Raw genomic sequence first — 26,702 nt, 5'->3', positions numbered from 1 at the left:
CATTTCAAGTACTCTCTCAACAAATCTACAGGCATGGAGACGATCCTGCAAAAATATGATGACAGTTTCCTGATGTTGTACTTTTTTTCCCCTTCAAACACCCAAACATGAAGTGTTTTTTTGCATTCAGCTCTCCTTGCATCATTTAAAGCCAGTTTGTATTCCAAATGTTTGAAGCATATCCACAGTATTACAACATGCATGCTCAGAATAAGAGGTTAGAGAAGTAGAACCAAAGAATATGCTAGGGAAATTTAATCAACGCCCTTGCCAGAGTTCATTAGTTTGAAGTTGTTGACATCAATAACCTTCATGATATTTACCATGTAAACACATTCAGAGTATTTCTTTTTGAAATAAATAAAACATTTAAATGTCCTTAAAGTTTCCAAAGGGGTTTCTAAGAACAACAACAAAATGTCAGTAAATCTATCCAACGGTGCTGTCAGGCCCATAAGATGATAGATTTTGTTCAGTTTCATTGCTGACTCTGAAATAAATGGTTTTGGGAAAATCCTGAAAAAAGATAAACAAGCTTTAATCTTGCACTTCCACTCATCAGGAGGTCAAATCACGACTCTAAAAGAGTGAATGTACTGTATGAAAGTAGATTTGCTTCTTAACTTCTGGATGTGGAAATAATCAACCAAATCATAAGATAATACAGCAGTGCTTACAGTCCAATGACTTTAATAAGAACAGCAATATTATTGACCATCATCAGAAGCTTTTACAGTTTAACAAAAATGTTACTGGAGCCTTGAAGGATTCAATGCTGTCATGTACTGAGAGAGACATGCTGAAATTGAGATAACTTCATTGATCTCTCATTAGGGGGATCCACTGTCCACTATATCATCTACTTTTTACAGCAGTTAAAGAATCCATAAAAAGACTAAAGGAAACATGATAATATTAAGAAAATAAAAGATTGTTTTGAAATCAATTTAAAAAACAAAATGTAATAGGTTCTTTTTCTTTGGTCCTTCACAGCACACTGGCATATCTGAAGTGACCTACCCGCACATTCGGTACATCTCATCAAGAATGACTGGTTTTGGAAGAACCTATGAGGTGAGAAGAGTCATCAATATTATGATTACAACAGCTTGACTCATCAACAGATCCCTGTTTCTTACCAAAGGAATGAGGATATGTTTTTACAGTTGACCGATATTAGTATCTCAAACAGACCAGGACTCGACAGATATGGGATATCTGGGTGCGATATTGATATTGTGGAGAGAAAAAAATCCGATTTTGATTTATCTGTCGATATCTTTCTTAGATCTAGGAAATCTGTAGAGAGAGAGAGAGAGAGATAGATAGATATAAATATACACATTTATTGTGTTGATCCCTCAAATGCAGTAATAAAACACTTGTAGAAAAGATATACAGTATAACGAAGACAAGATGGTCACTCAACTGTGCATATACATGCATCACTGCTTGTTGTCTGAAGGCTGATAATGCCTGTTGTAATCATTATAGCACACTCTGCTGGTGAAAAAGCTGCTAAACTAAATGCTATTTGACTGGTGAATAAATCTAGTAATATGGGTGCATATCTGCGACGTAAAAGCTAATACAGTAAAATCCGGTTTATAAGACGCACTTTTAATACCTATTTTTTCGTCTTAAAAGTTGGCTGCGTCTTATACACCGGTGCGACCAATATACCAGTTTAAAATACTTAAACACGCGCCGTCATTACAGCGGGTGCAGCAGCCACTAACTGCAACCTGATGCGATTAAAAAAAACATCCCCATTCATTGTGGATTGAAAGCTGGTTGCACGCTGTGCTGGGAAAGACGGCGACACAGACCAGGCTGGCTGCGTGACTTTTTCCACATCTTTTCGCCCTCACGAGGTCATAATCATGCATTTACAGAAAACAGTGGTATATTGTTCTGTAAATAAACCTTGTGGAGTGCTTTTTTGATTGAAAGAGTCCTCTATTAAAGTTAAAGAGTGACCAGCGGAGTCGGGCAGCGAGACTCGCAAGCTAGCAGGTCTGTGTCTCTGCCAACTTTCCCGATATTATCGGCTGGTTGATTTATCGGTCGGGCTCTAAAACAGAACATGGGATACTATGCTATTGTAAAGATGATAAAGCTGCCTCTTTAACCATCTATACTGAATAGAGGGAGTTACACATTTTGCAGTTAATATTGATTTTGCTGTTTCAGGATTTTTGTCCACACAAACATGCACACAGCTTTGACAGAGTCTTAACATAGAACAGACATTAGTGTTATGTAATCAGATACATTTTTGGTAAACAAGTTAAACTCTCTCTGGCAAAGTATTGGTTGGAGAATACTGCGTGAAAAGCTCAAGTTTTACCCCCAGCACAGAAACCATCTTTACAGTTTAGCTGCCTCATGTCCTCCCAAAATGTGTCTGTCCTTTTCATTGTGGTTTGGTTATTCTGCTTCCCTCCAGGACCTGCTGCATTTAGAGGAACGACTGGGGACTGTGAACCGAGGAGCCTCTCAGGGAACCATAGAGAGGTGCACTTATCCACACAAGTACAAAAAGGTGAGGATTTCTGAGTGTGTGTGTGTGCGCAGTTTGAATATGCTGTTCATTAGATTTTGTATATACTGTTAAAAGTAGTGCATGCCTGTTACAGTTTATTCTGGGACAGAGTGCGCAGTGGTCTTTTGTGCTCATTTCAAACGTCTGATGTTCTGCCAACATTTAGAAAAATTCTGTAGTGTGTTTTACCAAAGGTTGAAGCTGTGACGACATTGTTGGGGAAAAGTTTCCTTAGAGTTTTCCAAATGTATCTAAATAAGAAATCTAACACCCTGCCACCCAATACAGAAGGTGTTGGAGAGAGACATTGACCAACAGTTAACCCCTGAAGCTTGGGCATCTATTGGGAAAAATATGCACGCAACCCCAGAATCGGTGAGAAATAATGAACAAATCAATTTGGAAACATGTCTCTGCTCACTTGTACAGTAGATGTTAGTTTTATTCTTGGGGGGCCAGGGGATTCGGCTTAAAATAACTTTGATTTGGATAAATGTGATTTGTTTAGCATAGAGACAACAGATAGAAAGTTTTTCTGTTTTCAGGACAAAATGACCATTCTCTCTGTCCCCAAAAGAATCTATTTTTTCTGTTTCACTGTTTGTTCTTATAGTTAACTTATATCTTATACAAATGTTAATGTGTTAGTATTGTAAACGCAGTGTGGTAGTTGAGCAGTTTTATGTGGATTCATAGAATTATTAAAGTATTTTAATTAGTCTTCTGAGGCTTCACTGATCAAACCTCATGTCTCCAAATGTTTCTCCCCAAACAGAGAAAGCTGCATGGTAAGCAAGAAGAAGATGAGGGTGCAGATGAAGACACAGAGGAAAAATGCACCATCTGTCTGTCAATACTGGAGGAGGGGGAGGACGTCAGGTAAATGCCCCCCCCACTAACACCCCCAGCCCCCTGGGTGTTTCTGCTGCATTCTGCTCCCACTTTAAAGTCCCCAATTATGCTTTCAGACGTATATATATTTATATACGTTTCTCCCCCCCAAAGGTACACTAATAGGTAGAAAAACCCCAGAGTACCTTAAAATGAGCAGCCTCATGGAGCTGCTTTTGGCACTTCTCCATGATTTCCTAACCCGTGTTGGTTTGAGCGCTGTGAATGATGGCGACAGACCAATAACAGAAACGCGGGTAGAGCTTAGTAAAAGCTGCTGATAATAAAAGAGAGGCTCGTCATGTTCAAGTTCAGGCTGATAATAAAGTGATTTTAATACACCATGTGATTTAAAGCTTTTTCCAAACCTTGTTTTAATATTTATTTTTCTCTGCCTCTCATTTTCCCCCCACCAGGCGCCTTCCATGTATGCACCTCTTCCATCAGCTGTGTGTTGATCAGTGGCTCCTCACCAATAAGAAGTGCCCCATTTGCAGAGTGGACATTGAGGCGCAGTTGTCTGCTGAGAGTTGATGCTGTTTTTTTTTTTTAAACACCCCTTTTGTTGAAAGAATTTATTTTATGATCATTTACATTTTTTTTTCTTCAGTACTGCAGTCAACCAAAGATGGCATGAATTACCTGCGCAGCTCTACTACGAGAAAAAAAAAAAACATCTGACAAAAAAGCATCGAGCCTAGAGTGCCAGCTATCACTTATTACTACAACAGCTAGAATTCTCCATTAAGGGTATAAGATTTTATTGTATTTATAAAGCTTTTATGTAGCTTCGATTGTTTCCTCAAGTGTCATTTTTGTTTTGTTTCTCTGCATGTCTCCTTGCAATGCATTTCTTTGCACATATAACGTGGGCTCAACACGGCCTAACAACTTGCAGGTGAGGATAGCTGCTCTAGTAAAGATGCATTTCTGTAAACCTAATGCCTTGCTTTACTAGAATAGAATGTCAGCCTCCAGTAAAAAAAACAAACATTGCAGGATTCATTTTACCAATCATTGTATTGATTAGTTTATGTTTAGAAGATGTGGATTGTTAGTGAAAGATGTTTTTTTTTTTTTTTTTTTTTTTTTTTTTTAATAAATCAAAACATTCCTAACTAGGGGAATATGTTAACAGATCGGCTGCTGTATAAGTGCACACCCAGTATTTTCTAGAGTGGAAATAAAACTCTGATGTTCACCTCACTCCCAGAATATGCACATGCTTTGCTAAGAAAACACCCTCCTCCAGCACCTTCATTTGACTAGGAACACCGTCTGATGTATTTTAGAGAACAAAAAACAAAAGAATGTCTCCTCCCTCTCTCGACTGTTCTTTTTAAACTGAGAGATTGTTGAATCTGCTGTGAATCTTCTCTTGCTTCTGTTAAAGACGGGCCTGTGATAGTTCAATAGGTTTCTGTAAGATGACTTCAGGTCTAAACGTGTTTGACAAATCCAACATGAGCCTGTGACCTGGGATTATTATTTTCAGTTTGATTCAGGCAATGGCATTTACTTTTGATTTCCTGTGTGCTTGCTTGTGTCTGTGCAGAGGGAAATACACAGCTCAACTTTGGATAAATATTTACTGTTTGTTCTCACACTTTGAACCATTTTTATCCATCCTCCCCTTTGTCTCTCTGTAGTGGAGCAGCAGCAAGCACTGTGGCTGCTGCGAGAAAGAAGAACACTAATACTGTTGACTAACTCACTCGCGTAGTCTTGCACAAGAGAGAAAAGGGTAGGAGAGTAGTAGTGAATATGAGAGTGCACTGAGGCCATGTATTTCCACTCTGATGAACATTAAAAAAATAATTTAAAAAAATATATTTTGAATGGAGTGTTTAAATGCAGTACTTAAAGCAGGTATCCATGCATTCATTGATTTACACCAGGATCATATTCTGTGGGATTTATATTAGTTTTAAAAAATAATATTAATAAACTTGGATAACTCTTGATTGAGTCTTTTCATGGTGTTGTCATTGAAAACAAATGTTTGAGGATTCAATAATACTACCTTATGCTTTACGAGTTCTAAGGTGCGAGTCCAATTTGTAAAAAAAAACAAACGCATCTAGAGATCAGACACATTACCCATCAGGTGCTGCCCATCGGATAGAAAAAAAAAAGGTTAACATAAACATACTTCCATAAGACTGACTTCATTACTTCCCCTGAGTTGTATTTTTAAGATTACTCAATTGAAGTCCCCTGTACCTGTACGTTTGGAGCAGGGCTTCATATATAAATGCTAAATACTTGGCGGAACAAAAATATCCAGATATGCAGGTAAAGGTAAACTTAGTTTTCAATTTCATTATTTTCCATTTCATCTGTTGAAATGGGAAATAAGATTTGGCCAGATCTGAGAATAATAAATGTAATGGAAACATCTGGGTCAACTAGGCCAGTGTTCAAAGAGATACACAATTAAAATATAATATAGTGTTTATTATATGTACTGTGGATAGTAAGCCTTACTGAGGGCTTAATGAACCCTTACACTGAAGTTTAAAGCAGCTGAGTCAGTATACCAGATCAAGTGCAGTACTTCTTACAGACACAGGCGGGCATAAACTACCACAAAATGCTAGGTGGAGCACAAATGATTGATTTTCATGCAAGTAGTGTCAGGATGAACTCAGAAACCCTGATGTGAATGGTTCTCATAAATATGACAATGGCAATGTTTTCTTTATTTTTTAATAAACTGGAGATTTCATTGTATAATTACTGTTGAAATATATATTTACACCGACTCACTGTCTTAACTTAGACCATTTAGGCCAAAAAAGGATAATTACCACTAATAAGTAGTACTTTCAGTAATGTCCTGAACAAAGTGGAGGAAGTTCATTAAAAGGAAAACTCCTTTGTCTTGAGTCTAAAAGATTTATATACACCCAGAACTTCATGTTTTAAGACATCTTAAACATAATAGAAGTACAATCAAATGGCAAATAGTGAATATGTTTTGCAGTGGCTTGACAACATTTTTAAAACGGGGATTATTCAAGAGGGATTTGGTCTGTTTGAGTTGCCTGATTCAATTTCTAGTCTCAGTATTCATAAAATCCTAAACTGCATTTCTGATGGTTAATTTCTGGCATGTCTACAGTTTATTGCAATACACAAAAACATGGCATTGATCATGGTTTATTGAATAGGTTTTCTGATAATAAAACAAAATAAAAGCAGTTAAATACATCATCTTACATGCTTTATTAAAATCCACTGGGTTGTATTGCACAAGGATGTTGTCAAGCATCCAAGCTTGAACTATTTTTTAGAAGATTTCTTGACAGAAGTCCCAGCTGTTTTTACTGAATAGAGAATAATGTGGATTTGTTTTTCTTTCATAAATGACAAAGGAATGTGTAAGTAATGCAACAGCAGTGCAAAAGATGTGCAGAAACAGTCGTGCAGAAGCAAAAGGAAACCTTTGCAGTTCCATCAAAAAAAAAGTCAACAAATATCTTTAACCAAACAACAACTTTTGCACTTGACAAAACAGAAATCAATTCACCCCCCTCGTCTGTGAGAAGCATCATTATGTATGTGAAGCCGAAGTGGAAATAATACAGCCCTGTGAGGAACGTAAGCAGAGAAAAATAGAAACATCCTTGTACAGAAGAAAAAAAAAATACAAAACACTTAATTTAAACTGTAAGCAACTACAGGCATACTCCTAAATATGAACACATATACAGAATCAAATCTAAAAAAATGCCTGTTTTATAATTTCATGTAAACAAATCATTCTCCTCAGTAACTCTGGGTATTGCTGGCTTGGCAACCTGTCCTTCATAGACGCACCTTACTGGCTGTGGCATGAATGAGTGATGGTGTCTGTGTCCAAGGTAGTACCTGTACCAATAAAGTGCTAATACACCACAGACAGCCTGCTCAGGTTACAGTATACATGGCCTCTTCTCTGTGTAGAAAATATACTGAAGAAATAGAAAACAGGACAAACAAAAAAGCTAACTTCCAGCTGATTCATATTCATGAATTTTTTTTTAATATGTGGAACAGGCTGATTCAAATTGGTATTGCTTTGGTACTTAAAATGACTATGAAATCACAGTGGGGTGATTTACTGAAAGTCTGTCCCCTGTAAGATGTTACACCAAAATAAATATCAAACTTTCATCTTAAAAAAATGACGCACTAAGAGTAAAAATCACAGCCTGGTCCCAAATATTAAGCATATTTCATTTCCAGCGCTTCAAAATGTTTGAGCTCAAAAATCCTCAGTAAGGTAAAATAAAAAAAGACAGTAAGGAGAAAAGCTATAAATACAATAAATAGTTTTGTTCAGTACTCAGAGGGACAGACCCCGGGGTCAAACAGTCTTCTTGTCTTTGAAGAAGAGCCTTGTCTCAAGCCTGACGGTCTTGTGGCGTGGCAGAGAGTTACATTCATTTACTAAAAAGGCGGCGATAAGAGAAAGTGTGAGTTTCTCTCCTTGAGAAATCTCACAGCACCTCTCTCTCCGCCCCTGAGCTCTGTCTAGTCCTCTGAGAGGGTCAGCAGGGTACACAGCCGGCTCTCCCTCTCCTCCTTCTGGATCTGTGACCTGGCAGCTTTTAGATCTTTGTGACGTAGTTGTTTGGGAAGAGTCCCTGCTTTCCCCGTAGTCGTCCTGACCACCACCCGGATGAATCTAAACCAAAGACAAGACAATAATCACATTGTGATTAAGATTAGATTATAAGTCACTTTAATGCTTCCTTACCTTCTCTTTTATTTAATATTTATATTTTTGGTGAAAGTAATAAACATATTGATTTTGTTCTGTATTTATATGTTTCAAAGTTATAATAGGAATAAAGGAATACAAACACTAAATTAAAAGGTTAAACAAAGAAAGAACATCAACGTACTAAAAACAAATCCTACAATGCCACATCATTTTAAAAATTATATAGAAATTCAAAATCACAGCACAAGGGGCCAATGTTGGAGTCAAACCCAGTGCAGCTGCACTGAGGACTGTAGTCTTTGTAAACAGGCAAAAATCATGATTATCTATTTACTAGAAGCATCCCTTGCTTTCCTACTTTTCTTGCATTAACTGGTTATTTTCTAGTCTATGTCACCAAGTCTCCAAGGATCAACACTTCATCCTGTCTTGCCTTACCCTCTTTGATGACATCGATAACGTCATTAGCATTGAAGCTGAGCTCGTCCGTGTCCTGAGCGTCATAGGCATACAGAGCTTTGCACTGGGGCACCTGGGGTTTGGGTTTTGGTGCAGGTTTGGGTCGTCCTCCTCCCGGCGGAGGTCTGGTGGCTGATGGTCTGTGGGCCCTGAGACATTCAGATCAAAAGAAGAGGGAAACAGCACGACTGTAAATATCTGCAGTATTAGCTACAACGCCTTTTCACTACAGTTCTCTTTGCTGCAGAGGCTGTAAAATAAGTCAGAAGAAACTGTTTTTAAGTGAGGCGTTTTACTACACTTTAACAAAGTACATCAGAATAAGTGTGCATACATAATTACCATCTTGTTATTAAAAACGTTTTGATTCAAACTTAATGTCTTAGTTTTTACACACCTGTCAAATCATGAAAATAAAAACACAAAAGTGTTTTTTTCTCAGCTGACTGTAGCTTAAATCCTCCTGAATAGATATGTGTCAGTTTACTGAACAATAAAGAAATAACTTGTTTGCAAACTAAGGATTGTGTGGCAAAATACTGCTGTTCATATTTCAGCCACAAGATGGCAATTGAGGGCACACTTGATCTTTCACAAAACAGACTACAGAGTTTAGAGAATAGTGTTGATCCAGAGTCAGTGGTTCCTTTATTATATCAGTGTTTTACTCTCTTTTCAGACTGTATTCATATAATTGGAAAATCCTGAATAATGTGAAGTATTTTCTCTTCCAAATTAGTTTGAACATATACCAAATGTTATACAAAAGACTTGAGAGTTGAACACTTTACCCAACGGCCAAACTAACTGAGGATCAAATAGTTCAGAGGTGAATAGTGGAAAAGTTACCCAAAGTTTAAAGTATCTTTATTTATTTTATACGTCTGCCATCTCTTCTGTATTAGAAGAGATCCCTGATTAGCCGTCCGAGGAGCTGCACAGAAGGGATTCTCTCATTACAAAAAACTCTTTCATGAATCTTTCATTGCAGAAATAAAAGATCCATTTGATCAAGATGAATCGTAACAGAGGAGCAGCAGCAGAAAGTGAAATGTTAGTTGTGGTCTAGATTTTGCTTCTTATGTGAGTTTGAACAAAAAAAAAAAAGAACTGATGTGTAAGAAAAGAAGCGTCTATTTGTTCATCTGCTCCAAGCTTTTCTACCAATGAACCACCACCAAAAACACTACAAACACTCTAACTCACATTCCTCCGTTTGAAGTTGGCCGTCTGTCTCCGTTACTACAAAAGAATAAATTATCCAAATTATGGCAAATTACAGAGACACAAGTGTGTATATCAGTGTGTGTCTATGGTAACTGTGGGAAAATGATCATTAATATGCCTTAGATGAGGTCACATTCAGAGGTTATGTGGTAACTACACTGTTGATTTATACACAAATTGGAATAAAAAGATATACCAAATAAAATTACATTACATTGTAATGTATGGTTTAAGTATCTTAAAAGGGCTTCAAGTGTGAACTATAAAGATATTCACATTTAAAAACATTAAAATGATCAGGCAAACATAATACTGAAATGTTTTCAAATGATCTTGAATGTAAATTAAAAAGGGTCGGGTAAAAACGAAATAAAGCAACAATCATTGGGGGCGATGAAACAAACTCCAATTATTTATCTTTGAACTTAAGATGTGAAGTTCAAGTCTTCCTCTGTTATCTCGGTGTGTGAGTTATTTTGTTAACTTCTGCACACACAGCGTGTTTTATGTATTTTGTTTAGTGTTTGTGTTTCTCACCCTGCAGCGCCTTGTTCAGGGACTTTCAGACAGTCCAGGTTCGGCTGTGGCCGGCTGCCGCCTCGCTCCTTCACCTGGTTGATGTTGCTCGGCAGGATCGGGTGTGTCCCGTTGCTGGCTGAGGGAGGCCTCTGGCTGTGATTCTGCGAGTTCTTTCGATTGGCTAAGTGGTTGCTGTTCTTAAGACCTCCATTTTGGTGGGCAACTGTAATAGGAAAAATAAGAATAAAATGGCTCTTGCTGTGTTTTATGAACAAAAATAGATGTAAGAAAAAAACAATTATGTCTGAACACTGACCTGGAGGTCCTGGTGCAGCCCGGGAGGGGATGTTCTGGTGAGTTCTGGACATGTTGGAGCGAACCTGAGAAAAAGTCTTCTTGGTGGGACCTGATTTACAGAAAACAAGCCAACAGGTTAAAAAAATATCACAACATGAAGATTAGGAGGGAATAGTACTTCAGCTGAAAGAATCAAACAGGAAGGGGCTGAAACTGAAAATAAAAGTGCCACTAACACCAAATGCTGTAAAATCTTTATCTTTAAAGTCATAGGGCTTCAAATCCCGTTTCTGTACTTTAAACTCTGTTAGTACTCACGTGTGTTCTTGGGAAGCCCAGGGCCAACGCTGACCTGCAGAGATTTGCTGGAAGGTTTCAGTATGGGCATTTCTCCCTGACCCTGGACAAACACTACCTGCCGGGAGCCGCCACCGCTCAAGAAGCCCCAGTTCTCCTTCTTCAACTTCATCTCCAGTCTGACAAACAAAGCAATAACATATTTATGATGCTCAAGCTAAAGGAACATTATCTTTTATAGTCTTGTGACTTCACGAGAACCTTCATTTGATTACATTAACTTCCTTATAAGTAGGCTCAGACTTCTGATTTAATGAAACATTTTTTTTTTGCAAATTTTTTTTTTACACCATCTTTAAGTATATTTCAGACATCACGAAGAAGCAGTCACATTTTGGAGGTGTGAAGACATACACCAAACAACTTCCCAACAACTACAATTGACATTTTTGACTGTGGTCGATTAGTATTGATTCGTGTGTTGACTTACGTGTTACTAAACTTGAGTGGTAGCTTCCTCTGGGTTTTCTCCTCAAACCTGCGGGACAGTAGGCTGATGAACTCTGTCTTAAAGACACAGTCCAGCAGGCTGTCGTACTCCTGCTCGTGCAGGATCATGAAGTCGTCTTGCATTGTGCTGAAAAACACAAAGGTAGCTGTTATTGAGATGCTCATTTGAAATGCCTCTGATGGAGGTCAAGATGGAGAGTTAGACTCATCTTTCACATTTGCATAGAAACAGAGCGGGTCTCACATCTGAAGAGGGGGAGACAGCTTGTACCCGTAACCCAATGAAGGATACTTTGTCCCCCCCCCCCCCCCAGAGGAGTGGAGCTTTTTCTCTGATGAGCTTTTTACAACTCCTGCTTTCGCTCATTGAAACACCTGGTCCATAAAACCCCACTGACTCAAAAGCCACATGCTCACACCAACAGTTCTGTGATTTCTACCTTTAAAACAAGTTACACATTGTGCCTAACGACAATCAAGGCCACACAGGTCTCTCACTGCCTTTATTCTTGTCTTTTCTCTGTTCATGTGAGTTTTTAGGTTGTGTATTATTTCAATCACATTCCTGAAACCTGCACACACACACACAAAGGGGCAGACACACAGACAAATATATCAAAGGTGGGTGTAATATACTCCACATGTTCTCCTTTTGTTACATTTATAAGAACACTGGAACTTGTGTGATTAGGAAAACAGACTGTAGCTTTGATGTAGACTCATGACTTTGTGCAGTGCAATGTCTATACTTTTTATGCCGAGCGTCCGAGAAGTCAGGGAGATGAACGGAATATGTGATACAGATGTTAAGATAACTAAAATGAGGCAGCCTAGTGTGTCCCAGTTTGACTAGTGTGTAACTACGTTGTACCTTAGAGAAATTGCTAAGATCTTCTCCACATCGATCCTCCTCTTCAGCACCTCTGTCACCTGGCCTTTCTGCGGCCCCTCCTTCAACTTTTCTCTTCCAATCAGGTACACAGACTTCGGTGTCAGGATCAAGTCCCTCTTAATCCCCTACACAGAGCAGAGAAAGAAACAGAAGGATGTTAATCATGTTCATGCTTTTGTCAGTTGTTAAAGCAACAGAAACAGCCGGTCGACTGAAGGGTACGGACCTTGAAGCGGCGGTCATATTTTGTGACTTTGTCTGCGAAGTCAATTTTCTCTCTCTTGGCCAGGAACTGTCGGAGCTCCGGCCGGTCATCCATCCCCAGGTAGTCCCCTACAAAGTTTCTGTTGAGGCTGTGTCGCCGCCTCTCCTTACGGTTTAACAGCAGGTCAGAAGCTACACAGACCACGTAAAAAGATTTAGAGAGAGATGGAGACAGAGGCAAAAGGGGAAAACAGAAAAAGCTGTAAATTGCTCCTTCACTCACCTTCTTCCCTCATCTGGACATACTTCTTGCGAGCCATGTATTTTCTCCAGGCTTTTTGGATGGTCCTTGCGTAGCCGTCAAACTTTCGCTCCCTGGTTTCTTCCAGCAGAAAGAGCTGTGAGAAAAAACACAAAGTAAGTTACTGCCATTCTTCAGAGCACAAACCAACTATACTAAAACGGTCTTAGATTTACATGAACACTGGTAAGTATGTCATGTACTTGATGATATTTATTATGTCTTTTACAATGACTTCAAGCACACCTATAAATGCACATTAAAAATGTACTTTCTCATTATATGGTTATTTTACTTCCTGCCCGAGGAGCTGACTCTGCGCCAACAGACCAGCACCCTCCTTACCAATCATGTGACTGGCCTATAGACATGCAATCACACTCTGCCCTGTCCCTCCAGACTAAACATCCTGCCCACTGCTGGAACACAACTCGCAACAAACCACAGACAACACTGAAACACAACAAATCAACGTCACCCGCAAACACTGTGAGGAGGAAAAACACACTGAATCATTGACTGAGAGAGTAACTGTACAAGTCACATCCCAGGTGACACATCTAAGGACATTTCTCAATATGGGAAAAAAAAGTTTCAAACCTTGATCTGATTATCAGTTAGTTATTCAGCAATTATATCTTATTACTTTATCAAACAATTTTATAAGCAACATTCAAACAGTCAATGGTTAATGCTTTATGCAGACTTAAGTATTAATTATTTGTTAACATCAAAGTCATTTATTCAGAAACTACAATGTTCACTATCCATTACTTATTGCTAAAATGTAATATATGTTATTAAAGGAGAGGGTATAACCACTTTACATTGTGAAACAAATCTTTACATCTTGTGTACTGCTTTTAAAAGCTAAATGCACTGACTTCAATTGTAAATGGTTAAATATGATGTAAAGAACGAAAAAAAATCAATGAAAACAATGATGGAGTCTTCACTGTGCCTCCGTATATTAACACCTTTAATAGACAGACTGAGCCACCGCTCATCTATCAACACTGTGAACGAGAAACTCTTCTCCAACATCTGGCCTGGTGTTAAAAAAAACTTTACTTATTACATCCAACAGGGAAAAAAAAAAAGCTTCAATCGTTCAACTAATGAGCTGGTGTCAGTGTTTCATCAGACAGAAAGGCTTGTTTTGAGAAGCCTGGCATATCATTTCAGCGCTCTGCTCTGTGATATTTGCGTTTCATAATGACACCTCTGTGACTCTGTGGCTGTGTGTTGGCTGTGTGTTGGGTGTGTGTGTGTGTGTGTGTTGGGGGGGCTGCAATGAATAAGTAAAGACATTCAAGGCCTGAATTAAAGCAGAGATGTGTGTTTTGAACCTCTGAACATACATATGTGTGTGTGCACCGTGCATGCTAGTTCGTGCATGATGTGCACCAGTGTTAATAAGTGAGAGTGCAGGCTTCACACAAGTGCTGCTTTCATAGGAATCATGAAAAAAAAAAAAAAAAAAAAAAAAGGAGTTATGGTGGAAAAAGACAGGCCTTTACGATGTTCCCCCCAAACTTTGCAACCACAGCCTGTGCTTGTGTTTCAGTTCCAGAGCCGTGTTGACTCAGTGCTGACGTGGTTTAAGGGTCGGGTTCAATCTCCTCCCCTTACAACAGGGATTTGAGCAAGATTTGGGACACGAGTGCCCTTTTATGGTGTTTAATGTAAATATGGTGAGTTTAGGTTTTTTTCTCTATTCACAAAAAGCCTCTTTGCCTGCCAGTAGACATACTAAGGTGTGATTTGAGTTGTAGTTAAGTTTCTTCAGTAAACTTGCCTTTATGGCTTTCTGATAGAGAAGCTATTAAAAAGTGCAATGACTGAAAAGAAGAAGACATGGGGGCTGTCATACGTACCGACTCAGGGGCTTTGATGAAGATCTTGGTGCTACCTAGCTGGAACTGATCCTGGTCCATGTTGACAGACCGTAAGAGATGAACAACGCCTTGCTTCTCGTCTCCTCGCCACGTTGGCCAGGACTCTTTGGTCAGGATGGCATACCTGAGGCGCAGAGAGGTTCACAGAGATCAAGTATTATACATCAGTAGGGGTGGTCTAGTCAGTTTGGATGACACAGATTCTACCTTTATATTAATGTTGTTGTACCATTCCTGCAATTTCTCTTCCTTAACTTAATTCCTGTACTGGAAGTCTCAAGTCATTTAACCAGACAAATACCAGTATATATATTCAATGAATAAATCTCACTGTGTAGAACTCATTGGAAGGTTTTCCTGCAAGGTAACATAAGGCCAGGAATATTATTTTTCAACTTATCAATCACAGATTATGCTACAAATATGCTAAATGAATATGTCTCATGATGTTATATAATAATCCGCCTGAGCTGAAGATGTGAGTCCTTTGCTGCTGCATTATATAGTACTGATGACTGTGTGCTGTGATTGTTATTCCAGCTCCAGAATAAAAGGAGAACCAGAGTGAGAGCAACTCCTATTTTGTTGTGGCGTCCTTCCTGCACAATAGACCCCAGAGATACAGAGACACATCCTCCAAAGTCCAGCAGATAGACACACATCTGGTTACACTGGCTTTTATAACTTAGCCTTTACAAACCCCTTGCTCCTTTCCTACTCAACTCAAAAAAAAAAAAACCAAGATGGCATCAGCAGTATTGATGTGGATCAAGACGGTAGTTCATAAACTAATGGATGACTTAACTGTGTTATAGTCAATTCTTTTGTGTAGTCAGTGCCTGTTACCTGTTGAGGAACTTCCTGAAGACTCTGCGGTAGGCGTAGCCAGCACGCCTCACCCTTATGTTCTCCTTCAGACCCAGGTACTCCACTTGGTGCTTTACTCTAAAGACAGCAAAAAGTGCACATGATGAACATTAGGGTGTCTCTGTTCTTTTGAATTTTTTTTTTTACCTTAAAAGCTTCAACAATTATGAATCCCAACATCTCTATAGTGGAGTAAAACCCAATGTATTTTTAAAAAATGCTGACGACTGAACCGTCCTTTTGTGCTGGGACTACATTGATGGTCTACAGTAGCCTAGATAGGATGGTAAACTCACAGGTCATTGTATGCAAAATAGCTGTGTCGAGCTAACTTTTCCCTCAAACAAAGACCTAAAGCACTACTTAGTACACTCAGACATCCTGTGAAAACACAAGTTCCGCTGCTAATTAATGAGCCGGTCTGCACAGGACTCACAACAGGAAGGTCATCGGCTCTGAACAATACAACAGCACTCTGAACATGTAATACCCGAAGGTTGGAAGAAAGAGCGGGAAACTGAAACAAAGGGATAAAGAGAGGGGGGGGCGGAACTGTTGTAATACAACTCACATGACTGTGTCTTCAGAAAATACCAAAAAAGGGCAAAACGAAAAAAGGGTGGAGGCAGAAAAGATCAGAACATTGATCTGGTTTGAAGCTGTTCTGTGAGACCACTTAGCATACAGGGACTGTGTTTATCATTTATTAATGACAGTTCAATAGCTCCTTTCAGTGAAAGAGACATGTTTCTAAATGTAATTTGTAATGATAAAGATGAACAGAATTGATCCATTCATTATCATTTGTCATCTGTTAATATTTATTAATACTACAACTGATATTTGCTAAAATGCCAAGTCATGTAATGTTTTTCGCTGATTCGGCTTCTCACCTAGACTCAGAGCAAGCATGATCAAAAAGAGCTACAACTCTTCTTCCGCACCTTCAGCATTTGACATTTACCATTCAATTATATAAAAATATGTATACAAACTGAGGCTCTTCAGAGCAGTCTTAAGTGTTTGATGGACTGGATGGCTAGAGTCATGTGAGACCTTGAGGACCAAAGGGGGGACCAGCGATTTAGTCACCTACCGGCTCTCCTCCCAGTCTCTGGGTTTCTTGGTTTCATTTGGTTTGATACAGCGGATGTAGTGCGGAGTACATTTCATCAGCGTGCTCACCAGATCATTGGCTTGTTTCTAAATGAAAGAGTAAGACACCGGATTAAGAGAGGACGATATGATGATGCAAAGAGACACAAAAATGCTGTGACTGAAGAAGTCGCTGAATTCATTGCCCCCCCCCCCCCTACACACACACACAAACCTACACACACACACACAAAACCCCCACAGAACAGCAAACACACACTATCTTTTCCTGGAGCTTCCCTGATAAAGAAGAGGGACAGTTTCACACTGTTCTGCACACACACCTTTATTTTGCTGCCTGCAGTTGTGGGACGACCTTTCTTGTCAGCGTTGAGGTTTTCTGGAAACAGTGCTCTGATGAAGGCGCTGTCAGAAAACAAAAGAGAAGGGGATTAGTTAGGTTGAAAATAGAAAGTCTTGTTTCATTTATAAACCAACAAAAACAAAATGTTTTAGAGTTCATATGATGATCAGACTCTGTGCAGCTGACAAACAAGAAAAATGCAGAAGGACTTTTAACTAATGCCTCCTCTTCATGCAGAAACTCTACAGAAGGTCACTTCTGTATAGCATGAATTATAAGCAAAAAGAAGAGTGACATTGAAAAGTATGTGTTTCTTCAGAGGATCATTCTCATTTATCCAGTATTTGTAAATGAGAGCACTCAGGTGGTAGTTGAAAATGTGCTTGAAGGTCATGGTGGAGGGTTTTTGAATCCATATTTTTTATTTAACAGCTTCTTTCTTTAGGAGGTAGATGTCACTTCAACACAAACATTTATTCATATCTCTAAAAAACAATCGAACACATTGGCACTAATATCCAGTAACATGGACATTATTTATTTACTTGTTGTGTGTTGTGATTGTAATGTCAATATTCTTTGTTGTGTGTATGAATTGACCAGGTGGCAAATAAGTTTCTCCACTGGGGAATCTTAACTTCATCTTAAAAGACTAAATACATGGAGAATAACAATGTTGGTTTTTGTCCCTACAACATCACCACCTTAAGATGTGCTCATGCTGTTGCAGATATCTGTGAAGTTTTCCTTTTCTCAGATTTTCTCAACTGAAGACATTCAACTCATTTCAAGGATAACGTAAAGAAAAAATCGTTTTTTAAAACAAATTTAATTTCCAAGATATACAAACTATGTATGCATTTGCATTCTTTCTCCACTTTGCGGTCAACCCATATGTCAATGAGTCGCCAAGTTGAGCATCCCTTTGAACTGTGTTCAAAAAATGTGGAGACAGTCAGGCCTGGTCTCAAGCTGACCAGCGTGTTAATGTTGCAACCTCTGGTGTTAATAACTTTATTTTTCTCTCTGTGCTTTTAAATGCAAGTATTTATTTTTATTTCCACCCGTACTGGCTGTCTCTCATATTTGTTTGGTTTCAGGCATCTGAATCAAGGCCATGGACACAGAAGAAAGTGTCAGCAGGTTGTGTGTACAAAAAGAAGTCTGATAATAATGTCCAGCTGACAATCCTTTCTTCTCTATTCAAACCTGCTGCTCTGAGAAATGAGGCTGCTTCCTTCCTTCTCAGGCTTCCTCTATGTATGACTGAGCCAAACTCTTTTATCTATGCATGTACATACATAAATATACAAGTTTTTGTGAGTGAATATGATGCAAAGTGCATATTTTTGCAGCACGTGTCTGAATGGGATTTTGACATAACCTCCTTTGAGGCCTCACAAATGTGCACACAAAGGGGGCAAGCGGTGGCTGAGGGCTTTAGGGGTTACACAGACAATGCAAGTCTGTTTGCACAGATGGCCACTTTAACACAAAGATAGCCCAAGAAACCAAAACACAGGAGGAGCGGACTCTATAATGCAACCCTGCAGGGAGACCCCACACTTAAGACTGGGTAGAACCCCAAAAGCTGCAGATCTGGACAGCCGCCAGACGAGAATCAGGGCAGAGGGCAACACATTATCCCTGCCCTGCACACTTCTGCTACGTCACATCAGCTTCCAGATGCACTGCAACATCTGAACTCTCATTGGCTTGTATTTAATTATTACCATATGCATTACAATAGTACAGGCTTTAAAATCAAGCACCATAGAAATCATCACCACATGTCGAGTTACTCACATTTCACTGCTCTGCATCAACTCAATGAGGTCAGTAAAAAGGACGTCTCGGTTCCTCTCGCAGAAACCATCAGCATCGTAGGAGACCTGGAGGAGAGAAGCACAGGAGGATTTTTAAATAGTCATCATTTTCAAAAAGAACGGGTTTAAACTGACAAATTTAACCTACAAGAAAATATATTAAAAAAAGGACTAAAAAATGTGCTTACATTTTATTGCAGAAGAGAATGACACGATTTTACATCCATAAGCTTCCCTTTTAAAACCAGCTGTGGTTTAAAAGTGTATGAATGAAAACACATCATTTGTGTGTTACTGTGGACACAGACTGGAGGAACTTCTGAGCCCTGTCATGGGAGCCCCTTGAGTCTTTATTGCACGGCTCATTAAGCCTGCGGCATGTGTGTGCCAGGCTGAGGCCACCACACATCTGGAGAATGACACTAGACAACCTCGGCCCAAGACTACCACATTGAAAGAGGATGAAGAAAAGAAGACTTCTGATGAACCGTAGTGTATAAACAGAAGGTATAAATGGTGCTGTAATGTGTAAGGCTGATTAGCACGTATGACGCAGTAGCATGCTGTTGCAGAGGAGGAGGGACTCCAAACTTAAATAGAAAAAGAAGAGAAAGGCAGAGGTGTTAGTTTCGACCTATGGTTTAGACGGGATACACTTTATAAGAGAAAGATGACGGCACTGACAAGAGGAAATAAAATACCAGCTGCGTATATTTAAGACAGATCATCATGGTGTAACAGGCAAAGCTCCCATACCAACACCATAAAAAAATGACATTTTAATAACTTTCTATTTCCAGAAGTTGCTGTCAGCTCCCAACTGAGAACTGTATGATTAACACCACAGGTTTCAGTTTATACACGGGGAGAGTCAAGTGAATGATGGTTGCAGTAAACATTATACTGATGATCACAAATCAGAAATCCATTCAGATTAAATACCACCCTTATATAAGATGTGAATGCCCCAATGATGTAAACCAGTTCCCTCCAACTGACCTTGCCAGCATAGTGGTGGATGATGAAGCCTTGGTTCCAGCTGTTGAAGTGCTCGTGGGTGTTGATCTGGACACGGAGCTTCTGCAGCATGGTCTGGTCGGCTCCCTCCCCGACTGCGTGCATGGTGGCACATACATCGTCCAGGATGCACATGATGCCAGGAGGACTCTGGGATTAAATTATTGAATAACATTTGGAATTAATTTTACTTAGCAAGTAGTTATCAACATGGATTTGACATATTCTGAAGCTAATTGAGTACTTGACTAGTACTCTCTATAGGCCTATGTATCTAAAGGTAAATATGAACAAAATGGTTTTCCTACAAACACATGGAGAATCTTGACTCTTAGACACTAAGTAGCATCAACACAAGATTTAAAAAGCCACACAAGCTTTATGAATTGTACACTATAAAGTATAAATCTAATCCAACAGGGTAGCAGCTTTTTTCTCACACACTGCCCCACTTGGCTCCATTGTGTCCTTAGATTAGAGTCCGTCAGTTTGCACAGTGCTGCCAGTGTCTGTCACTAATAGAACACAAGCCTCTGTTTAACAGACACATGTAAAGTTATCACTGGATTAACTAATGTAGGTCTGAACCGTCAGGCACTGATACAGACCCTGCCCCTCTCAGAGGAGGCTTGTTTTAAAGCCCTTGTTGTTGTTTTCATAGATGAGTCCTCTCAGTGGGGCAGATAAACCAAATTAAGAGCAATGTCAGCACATTGCAGGATATTAGGCTGCAAGTAACAGGGGCAGATCATCAGGGTGCTGATGGCCACGGGGCTAGGTCGCGTCCCTTGTACATGCTAGTAGGCATGCTAGTAGTCCTCCAAGCAGGTGGGATGGGTTCAAGTCCGACCTGCGCTTCCTTCCCACATGTCCCCTGATTTTCTACTCTATCCACTGTCCTATCTAAATAAAGGCAAAAGCCCCAAAAATGATCTTAAATCATGCATGTATGAAATTCTCGTTTATTTACTTTGCTCTCGATGAGATCACAAACGATCTTGTTGTTGAAGTAATCGATCTGAGTCCACTTTATGCCCTCCTGAACATACTCCTCCTACAAAGAGAGACACGAAAGCACAGGGTCAGAAGAACTAAAAAGACAAAACAGACCAGATACAAACAAAAGAGAATGAGGAGGAACTTTACCTGCTCCGCCTTTAGAGTCAGCTCAATGAATATCTGCTGCAGTTTCTCATTCACGAAGTTGATGCAGAACTGTTCAAATCCATTTTTCTGATGAAGAGACAACAAAGTTCATGAAACCCAAACACAATGTGAGCTTCTTCTTCAGTGGAGTATCAATATCCTCTAAGCTCTCTTCAGGCTTTGTTTGAAGTGGGGAGTAAACAAAGGCTGTCTTGTACTGAAGGAAGGGACCTATTGTGCAATTCATTGAACAATTTTCATGGAGCTTGAGCCTGAGCATTTTGTGATGTTGGTTTGCAGCATCCTGTCTGATATCCTGCAGCACACTCAACGCTGGACCTTTTCTTACATCGTGAAAACGTTTAAACTACAAGACAGACAAAGCCAGTGGAGTTCATTGGACACTCTTGACCGTGTATCAAGTGTTATGGTACACATTTATACTCTCTGCTTGATATTAGAAAATATTGAGCTCTTGGAAAAACAAACTAGAATATCACTCAAACAGTTCCATGTAGGTGTCTACATGTTTACATGAACATGTTGGGGACATCACAGTAAACACAGAATAATCAGATTAGTAAAGCATGTTGAGGTCTGCCATCAGGAGATAGAACTAATCCACATTCTTAATAAATGAGCCTTATCCTTTTCTTTTAATCTGTTTAAATGCTCAAAGTTAAAACCTGATAATCCTATTTATGTGTTGCTGCAGTGTAAAATTACAGTGTCCTTATTTTCCTGTGAAAAGTCAAAAACACTTACTTGGAAAATTTCAAATCCATAAATGTCCAACACACCGATATTAAACTCCTGATGATCTTTCACCACAGCTTTGTTGATGGACTGAAATCAAAGGAAAGTGTTAACAAATGAATGGTTTAGTTTAAATGACTTTCTTTGTTATTAATTGTTGTTTATGTATATATATACACTGTATATAGATATAGAGAGATGATCAATGATGCGATCATACCTCAACCAGGTAGTCAAACACCCGTGAATGCAGTGCTTTAGAGAGCGCGTCACGTGTATAACACGCCTGCTCCACGTTCAGTGTCACGTCGATGGACTCCACTGCATTTCCCCACTTACTGTCCATCTTCCTGCTTGTAATTTTCTCCTTCAGACGATTTTGGTCGATCCCAAGCAGAAATGCAGGAAAGGCTAGAACTGTTAAAAGAGAAAGGAGACGAGACGATAAGAGAAGGGGTAAAGTGAAGACAGCACAACTATATAAATATTCATTTTCCTCACTGACTTGAAAGTACATTTTTTCAATACTGTAAGAAAAAGTGTGTTAGATTGTGTGGACGCATTGCTGGAATAACTGTGCAGTCTCTGGAATTCTGCAAAAGTCTGTATAGTTAAAAAAAAAGCAGGATGTCTGTGTTGGTTCTCCGTCGTCCAAGTCATAATAAATCCAAGCTTGATCCAAAGTCAACTGGATTTCAGAGGAGAGGTGAAACTTCTTTAAGATCTTAAACTAAGTCCAGTTACCTTTGGATCAGGATATATATTATATCATAAAATAATCATCCACGATTATAAATGCCTTCTTTTCAACAACAAAGAATTAAGAGATGAAACATTTACTTAAATGCCAATAAATCAATCAATCAATCAATCAATCTCCTTTGTTTCTAATAAATACAACTTCATTACAGCAATGGGTCCTGATGTGAAAACGAGTTAGCAAAATTAATTTAAAAGATTCCATCCTTATGTCTCTCATTAAACCTGTGCATAGAAGAGAGAGTCAGTACTCTATATTGACAGCAATTAGCTCACATCGATCAGTGAGAAATTCTGACAAATAAAGAAAAGCTTCTACTGATAAGCACAATGCATGTCATTCTGGTGTAAAGCCACAAAATTTGAACAAAACCTCTGAAAGAAATCCCCTGGAGATAATGAGAGTAGATTAGCTTTGTAGCTGAACTGAAATAAAATAATAGTTTTGGTGCAAACCACTAAAAATAAAAGATTGTTGAGAACGCCTCAGATCATTTGTGCAGACCTGGCGTTGATATTCTCCCCTGAGAGCCCCTCCCTGCCTTATTACAGTGACTCACTTCCCCTAAAAGGAAATGGCTCTCAAACTTAGTGCGTCTGGGAATGTATCAGACCGCTGCAGTAGCTCCCCTTATGGGACATGAGGGTGTGACTGACCATACGCCTGCCTGAACCATGAGTAGAGACATTGTTTTTGTTCAGCAGGAAAAGTATGGATGTACACACTACAGCCCGGAGCCTCTAACCTAGGCTGTGTGTGTGTGTGTGTGTGTGTGTGTGTGTGTGTGTGTGTGTGTGTGTGTGTGTGTGTGTGTGTGTGTGTGTGTGTGTGTGTGTGTGTGTGTGTGTGTGTGTGTGTGTGTGTGTGTGTGTGTGTGTGTGGCCATGCAAATTTAGAAAACACGTCTTATATAAGCTAAAGTTCCCGGGATAAAATTTGTTAATCAAAGCAGCAGTGTACAATGAGAGGAATGGGAGGGAGTTTTTGTCTGTAGTGAGCACTAAGCATGTGGCTTTATTTATTTATTAGATGTGATACAATGATGCTGTCATCCAATGATAATAATAATAAGTCTGTTCACCAGCAGTTTGTAATGTCTTGAAAACGATTTGTTTTTTTAGCCAAACTTTAGATAAGAAGATATATATTTTTTACATTAGTAACATACTGAACTACAGATTAATCTACAGCCAATCTAAATAGTAAAAAAGTATTAGAAACAGTAGCAGCCTAAAGATCAGTCAGGATAGACAATGTTTTTGAATGAATTGAAAGGACCCTCTGTCACAGCTAGATGTGATCCATTACACACTCACATTACAGAGCAAGTATTGTTGAAGACCACCAAATTGTTTCTGAAAATCTAGTGATCTATTGATCCAAACCCACCAAAGGCTGAATGTTGAATGAGGAAGGCGTTCATACCAAAGATGCATAATTCCAACCCCTAAAATATGTTCCTATTGAAAGGCATAATATCCAAAAACAGGAAAATGCTTTTAACAAAGCAGTATGCTACTGTAAGGATCAAGCTACTCTAGACCAAAGAATTGCAAAAAAAAAAGCCAACTAAGAGTAGAGTGTGAGTTAATGTCTACGTGAACTTGGCTGCTGAAGTTTCATATGGGGAGCATATGAGGGGATGAATATGTGCAACACACTTAGGTTAAAACACACAATGAGTGAGAAAAGAGATTATGGAGTACCACTGTTGAGTCTGCAAAGAACAGACCAAGGCTTTGTACACTAGTAAACACAATCTCGTCTGTATTATACAGGCACAGCATGACGGGGGGAGAAGAAAGGAAAGAAAAAACAAAAGAATAATAAAGCAAGGCAGGGAAAAGCAAGAGAGAGATGCGGGAACAGGGGAAGTATTTTTCCAGAAGAGGTATTAGAGTCTGACGAAATATGTGCAGACCTTCAGTTGCACTTTTTTCCCTGATAATCTAACAGGGCCTGGATTATTCCAGACAACTGGCTTCAGCCCTGCATTAACACAATAAAACTTTAGGGAGTGACAGTGGCGAGAGAGAAAAAAGAAAAAAAAGAAAAGAAAAGGGCAGTTCAGGACACTGAAGAGAGGAGAGACATTCAGAAGACAAATGTGCAATAAAAAGCAAACATTTACCATAACCCACTCTCAACCTGAACATCAGCAGCACGATCCATAGCTTCGGTAATAACTATAGAACTGTTATCTGTGTTGGTAGCCACATTAGCAATATGTCCCTGTTGATAATTAACAATCACTTTAGTCCAGATTCCAACGTTTTAAGTCATGCTCCCAAAAAGGTGACTTTTCTATGGTCATCTGAGTATAAAGCCAGGCAATGTTAAGCTCTCCCGGTGTGACTTTACTTACACTCTTCACTCTCCACAGCAGCGTAGTTGCCTGCTTCCTTGAAAGTAATATTTCCCAGGTGCAGGACTCCAGCCACAATCTGAAGCACCATGGAGCGATCCTCTGCTGAGATGCCAATCACATCCATCGCATGCTGGGGAAGTAAAGGAAAAGTAGATGTTAAGTCAGGGTGGGAGTGTGGGTTTACACACTCCTGTGGCAACCTAGCTCACATTTTCTAATTATTCCTGTTGTGGTCTCACTTGTAAACTTAAACAGGAGGAGGTTTTTGAAAGAGAAAACAAAGAGGTGACTGGTAAAGAGATGATGGAATGTGAAGGGAAGCCTGTGAGCAACATGAACACTGGCATGAGCTTTGTAGACACATACTGAAAACCCTACTGAGGTTGTTCACTTAATGACTTAACTTATTTCAATAGTTTGATATCATTCATTATACATCTTATTAATAAACAATGGTTCCTCCAAAAGAGGGAATCAGACCGTACCATTGTCTCCTGGAAGTCGCTCTTGTCGTTGATGTCGTCCACTTTGTAGGAACCAGACTGATTGAGGTAAGTGTAGTAATCCAGGCTAGTGATTCCCAAACTGTTCTTCTGCTCTGCGCTGGCTCCTTCTATCAACTGTGGAGCAGACATCAAAAGTGAAATATGTTTATCATGTTTACATTCATATGATTTGAGTCCTTTGCATGAGAAGAAAACTGTACTGTAGTAAGACTGAACTCTTTCGTCTTCTCTTCTCGGGACCTCGAGCCATCCATCATGAAAACAGATTGACCGTGTGCCTGCAGCCAAATGGCACGCCTCATGCAATGTGTCCTGAAATCCCCTCAAAAAATCCTCTTCTCCCCAAAGCCAAATGTGTCCCACTCACTCTTAAGCTTAAAAAAACAAGTCTCACCTGGTAGAATATATGGAAACTCCTCTCTCCAGGATTCCTCATGACGACACGAGACTTCTCCAGGAGGAAGTTGGAGATTTTCCCTCCGTCTGGTTCGCCCCCGGAGCTGAACTGGATCTCAAAGTATTTTCCCTGATGGATCAAAGCATGTTGTTTTTTCAGTATTGGAGCAGGCTGGGATAAAGCTTACAGCGGGAGCTATAAAACCTGAAATATTGGCACCTGGCTGTTCCAGGCATGCTGATGGTGTGTACATTAAAAAATCTTATCCTGCTTTTTGTCTTCCTCTTTTCTCCAAGAAAGACTGTAATGTAAATCTGTTCAAGTCACAAAAGTGAGCTGAGACATTATTTAAATCAATATGTAACTTTAAAAGGTAGTGATCTCAGGCTGCTGCTATAAACAAATCCATTTCCCCAAACTGGATCTAAAAATATCCAGTTTTCTTAGACAATTGTGCTTCGTATGCTTAACTAAAATCTTGAGCTCAGCTGAAAAAATTACATAGGGAAAATCTTTTTCAGAATGTGGTTTCTTTTAATTTAGAGTTACTTGTTTTCTTTGATAGCAGTAGATGATGTGTCTCAGTGGTGCTGAATGTGTGTCTTTTTCTGCAGTGGGTCTGCAGTGGGTCCTGATTGTACAGTTTTGGTTAACCAGGAGGTTTTATTCCTCGTGCATTTGAACTGAAAACAGAGGAAAACCTTTTGCAGCAAATCTTTGTTTTCAAAGTCTCAGCTCAGATCCAAAGGGGCCCCTCAGAAAACTTGAGTCCTCCATTTTTTCTGGGGTTAGTACGTCCTACTGTATGTATTTATGTCTCACAGTTGTCCAATGTTGCTGATAAAAAGT

General features: G+C 39.3%; 2 protein-coding genes across 6 annotated transcripts in view; one reads left to right on the top strand and one right to left on the bottom strand.

Annotated features, from left to right (window-relative positions):
• The window catches only part of rnf111 (ring finger protein 111), a 29,153-nt gene extending 23,753 nt beyond the window's left edge, over positions 1-5,400 (top strand). For 3 of the 4 annotated variants that reach the window (XM_029275363.2, XM_020626069.3, XM_020626074.3), the window contains 5 exons: positions 994-1,074; positions 2,450-2,545; positions 2,834-2,920; positions 3,321-3,424; positions 3,853-5,400. In XM_029275363.2, the coding sequence (XP_029131196.1) occupies positions 994-1,074; positions 2,450-2,545; positions 2,834-2,920; positions 3,321-3,424; positions 3,853-3,970 (486 nt within the window). In that variant the 3' untranslated portion in view covers positions 3,971-5,400. The remainder of the gene's footprint in view (positions 1-993; positions 1,075-2,449; positions 2,546-2,833; positions 2,921-3,320; positions 3,425-3,852) is intronic. The other variant, XM_020626079.3, reaches the window with a different exon arrangement.
• A 729-nt stretch (positions 5,401-6,129) lies between these two features.
• myo1ea (myosin IEa) overlaps positions 6,130-26,702 on the bottom strand; it is a 45,377-nt gene continuing 24,804 nt past the window's right edge. Inside the window, exons 7-29 of one of the 2 annotated variants that reach the window (XM_020626053.3) lie at positions 25,851-25,982; positions 25,436-25,570; positions 24,948-25,080; positions 22,043-22,239; positions 21,832-21,912; positions 21,067-21,153; positions 20,891-20,974; positions 19,903-20,070; positions 18,884-18,969; positions 17,058-17,139; positions 16,715-16,821; positions 15,598-15,696; positions 14,731-14,875; positions 12,836-12,950; positions 12,575-12,744; positions 12,328-12,473; positions 11,437-11,583; positions 10,968-11,125; positions 10,669-10,758; positions 10,371-10,575; positions 9,813-9,848; positions 8,586-8,755; positions 6,130-8,108 (exon numbers count right to left, since the gene is read on the bottom strand). In XM_020626053.3, the coding sequence (XP_020481709.2) occupies positions 8,032-8,108; positions 8,586-8,755; positions 9,813-9,848; positions 10,371-10,575; positions 10,669-10,758; positions 10,968-11,125; positions 11,437-11,583; positions 12,328-12,473; positions 12,575-12,744; positions 12,836-12,950; positions 14,731-14,875; positions 15,598-15,696; positions 16,715-16,821; positions 17,058-17,139; positions 18,884-18,969; positions 19,903-20,070; positions 20,891-20,974; positions 21,067-21,153; positions 21,832-21,912; positions 22,043-22,239; positions 24,948-25,080; positions 25,436-25,570; positions 25,851-25,982 (2,850 nt within the window). In that variant the 3' untranslated portion in view covers positions 6,130-8,031. The remainder of the gene's footprint in view (positions 8,109-8,585; positions 8,756-9,812; positions 9,849-10,370; positions 10,576-10,668; positions 10,759-10,967; positions 11,126-11,436; positions 11,584-12,327; positions 12,474-12,574; positions 12,745-12,835; positions 12,951-14,730; positions 14,876-15,597; positions 15,697-16,714; positions 16,822-17,057; positions 17,140-18,883; positions 18,970-19,902; positions 20,071-20,890; positions 20,975-21,066; positions 21,154-21,831; positions 21,913-22,042; positions 22,240-24,947; positions 25,081-25,435; positions 25,571-25,850; positions 25,983-26,702) is intronic. The other variant, XM_020626060.3, reaches the window with a different exon arrangement.

This window comes from Labrus bergylta, chromosome 3 (genome assembly GCF_963930695.1).
Source record: "Labrus bergylta chromosome 3, fLabBer1.1, whole genome shotgun sequence".
Classification (NCBI taxonomy): domain Eukaryota; kingdom Metazoa; phylum Chordata; class Actinopteri; order Labriformes; family Labridae; genus Labrus; species Labrus bergylta.
This window is presented reverse-complemented; position numbering and strand designations above follow the sequence as displayed.